Source organism: Syzygium oleosum, unplaced genomic scaffold (genome assembly GCF_021117445.2).
Source record: "Syzygium oleosum isolate NSW1041296 unplaced genomic scaffold, Sole_v2.1 Sole_v2.02, whole genome shotgun sequence".
In the NCBI taxonomy this organism is placed as follows: domain Eukaryota; kingdom Viridiplantae; phylum Streptophyta; class Magnoliopsida; order Myrtales; family Myrtaceae; genus Syzygium; species Syzygium oleosum.
The window spans coordinates 22,971,334-22,974,187 of NW_026607486.1; the positions used below are offsets into that span (position 1 = coordinate 22,971,334).

General features: G+C 42.5%; 1 protein-coding gene across 4 annotated transcripts; it reads right to left on the reverse strand.

The window, feature by feature from the left end:
* Positions 1 to 227: 227 nt before the first annotated feature.
* Positions 228 to 2,651, reverse strand: LOC115684853 (basic leucine zipper 23-like). 4 transcript variants are annotated; one of them, XM_030609773.2, is made up of 3 exons: positions 2,456 to 2,651; positions 1,323 to 2,226; positions 228 to 890 (listed from the first exon to the last, which is right to left on the reverse strand). In XM_030609773.2, the coding sequence occupies exon 2, from the start codon at positions 2,113 to 2,115 to the stop codon at positions 1,333 to 1,335; it is 783 nt and encodes a 260-aa protein (XP_030465633.1). In that variant the 5' UTR covers positions 2,116 to 2,226; positions 2,456 to 2,651; the 3' UTR covers positions 228 to 890; positions 1,323 to 1,332. The 4 variants fall into 4 exon arrangements, with proteins under 4 accessions (XP_030465633.1, XP_056164779.1, XP_056164780.1 ...); XM_056308804.1 differs by having other exon boundaries at positions 1,323 to 2,229; XM_056308805.1 differs by lacking the exon at positions 2,456 to 2,651 and having other exon boundaries at positions 228 to 601; positions 1,323 to 2,449.
* Positions 2,652 to 2,854: the final 203 nt, after the last annotated feature.

Genomic DNA, 2,854 nt, shown 5'->3' on the forward strand with positions numbered 1-2,854 from the left:
GACATGATTTACGGCCCACACAATGCATTTCGCGCGAAAGGCCCGACTAAAAGAGGCCCATTTTTTGGTCAAGCCGGACAGCTATGATCACAAGATTTCAATGACAATTCATCCCTACAATTGGCCCACAAGTCACTTTTTGTGGCTTTGCTTTGCTTAAAGCTGTGAAAGTTTGAAAACCTGAGTTGAAACCGAATGAGGTACAGGTTGAACCAAACGAGAGTATGGACAATCTTAATAGTACAGCAAATACTCCATTGCGAAGAAGTGATAAGTTGCAAGCAAAGACAACCTGGACTGAGCATCAAGTTCTGATCTCACTCACAAGTCAAAATTCCTCTTGATCACCTTGAAGCATCTCATCTGATAGCAGACCATGATCAGAAGCATTCCTAGCTTAGCTATCGATATCTCGGCACTGCCTCTTTGCTCGACAGCCACCCATTAGCCTAGAACAAGCTGAAACAGAGCACCCTTTCCGGTACTGATCATACCTAACTAGCTTCAACTTCCAGCAAACTCCCAGTTTCTTACAAAAACATAAGCCAGCATCTACACTACAATAACGAGCAAACCCTCCATTTCCACTTCATCATTAACTCTGTGATATGGCGAGAGCAACTGTCCTGCTATCAGTTAAATTAGAACTTTGCAAGTTCGGCCTTCTTCATCAGTCATCAGAAATAGCAGTACAGTACAGCAGCTCGGGTCCATAAGGATTTAGACACTGAAACAGATCACAAACGGCATAGGGGACAACCTCCCAGTAAATCATGGAATGTTCAGTAAAGAAATCACCCTCTCCACAGATAAAAATACTAGAGCTTCTACTTGAAGGTTGTGTATCTATCGAACCAGAGAAACAACATCCATGAGATCTAGTGTACAATCTGTTCAACAAGATCAAAATAAACTATTTTGTCATTACATTACATGGTCATGCCTGATTTGGTATGTATTTACCCGTGTGTACATGTATTTACAGAGTCATTTCGCACTGCTGACTAACATTACAAGCAAACTGCTATTGAAGGTTGTGTAGCTATCGAAGAAGAGAAACAACATCCACAAGATTTAGTTCACAATCCGTTCAACAAGATCAAAATAAACTATTTGTCATTACATTACATGGTCATGCCTGATTTGGTGTGTATTTACCTATGTGTGTACATGTATTTACAGAGTCATTTCGCACTGCTGACTAACATTACAAGCAAACTGTTATTGGGCTACCCCCTGATCCGAACTAAGGAGCTACTACGCTTAGGCTACGCAAGAGAGTAAAGCATACATCAAGGTCGGCAAAATTTGGGAAAACTTACACAAGACCTGCTATTGTTCGACTTGAGAAGCAGTTGACGCGATTTTTTCAACCGTGTTCAAATTGTGTCCATCAGAATTCATGCCAACATTTGCCTTGACCTGACAATCCCCAATTGCTGGCTGGCAGTTTTCTCCGGCCCGCAAGACCATAATATCATTGCTCCTGCCAACACCAGCCAGAGAGGTCGAGCCCGTGTGAGGACGAAAGCACGGTAAATCAGTCGAACACTGCAACCTGACCAGCCCGCTGCCAGACTGGACCCCACAGTCACCTTCCTTGATAGAAGTAAAATTGCAAGGCTTCTGAAAGGGGATAGCACCTAACTCATTTTCAATTTTACCTCTGAGGTCTACCAAAAGGCTTCTAAGCCTTGTGACCTCAGCTTCAAGTAATGCCTGACCCTGCAATTTTCTAACCAATTGCTGATTCAACATTTGCAATTTCTGGACTTCCTCCTCTAAGTAAGCTGTGTGAGCCTTCTTTTTCTCCCTATACTTCCTCACTGCCTCTCTATTACTTGCAGGCCTTTTCACCTTCGAGAATTGCTTTTTCCCATTGCGCTTTTCATCCTCTTCGGACGAGAACATTTGGGTGTGGGTATGGTAGCATGTGTGAGTATGAGCAGCGTCTGGACCAGGAGGATTGCAAGTGTGGGTGTGAGTGCAAGACCTAGTATTTTTCAAGAACTCACCAAAGAAAGAGTCCACAGAGGCTGAGCTCTGGAGATTGCTCGAAGAGTCGGCATTCGGTAACGGGACATGATCCGAAACCTCCACCTCCCCATCATCCATGTCCACCCTTTAAAATGCTTCAAGAGGAGATTGTCTACAACTGCAGTGTATCTAGGCTTTGAGAAATCCTGACCCTCCAAAGAACTGAACTGAATAGACCCTCAACAATTCCTGCTAAAAAGCAGAACATCTTACAGCCATAGCCATTACAGCCCAAGAATATATGCAGAGGACCAGAAAGACAGAAACAGAACGTAATCTAACGATTGCCCATTATTATTCAAGGCCAATCAAATCGTATATATCAAGAAAGGGTCGACCTTGTGCGACCCCAATCAGGGAAAGAACCCCCAGAACTCAGATAATTCGACAGATGGAAACAGAGTTTTATCCGAAGTACCTAGTAACTGCAGAGAAGAATCCGAGCTTCGTCAAGTGGGTGCAAAATGACTGGACACGGAGAAAAGGACCGCCTTTACACAGAATCTCTATCAAAAGCCAGAAACGCCAGTTTTGTTTGGATTGAATAGGATCAAGATTCGAGATTTATGGGAAAAAAAGGAAGATTTTTTCTCTGAGTGTGATGCTTCAACCATTCGCCACCTCAGGCTTTGACTATTAGGAGGAGATTAATTTATTAATAAGCGTCCTTTTCTTTTCTTTTTATTTTTTTAATTTATGATTTTTATCCTTTGAGTTTGAGGCCCAAAACAAAAGCGACCGCATACTTGGTGCTTACATTGGGATCAGCCAAACCAAAACAAAATCTTACATTTACGAAGTAAAAATTATTTTAGCT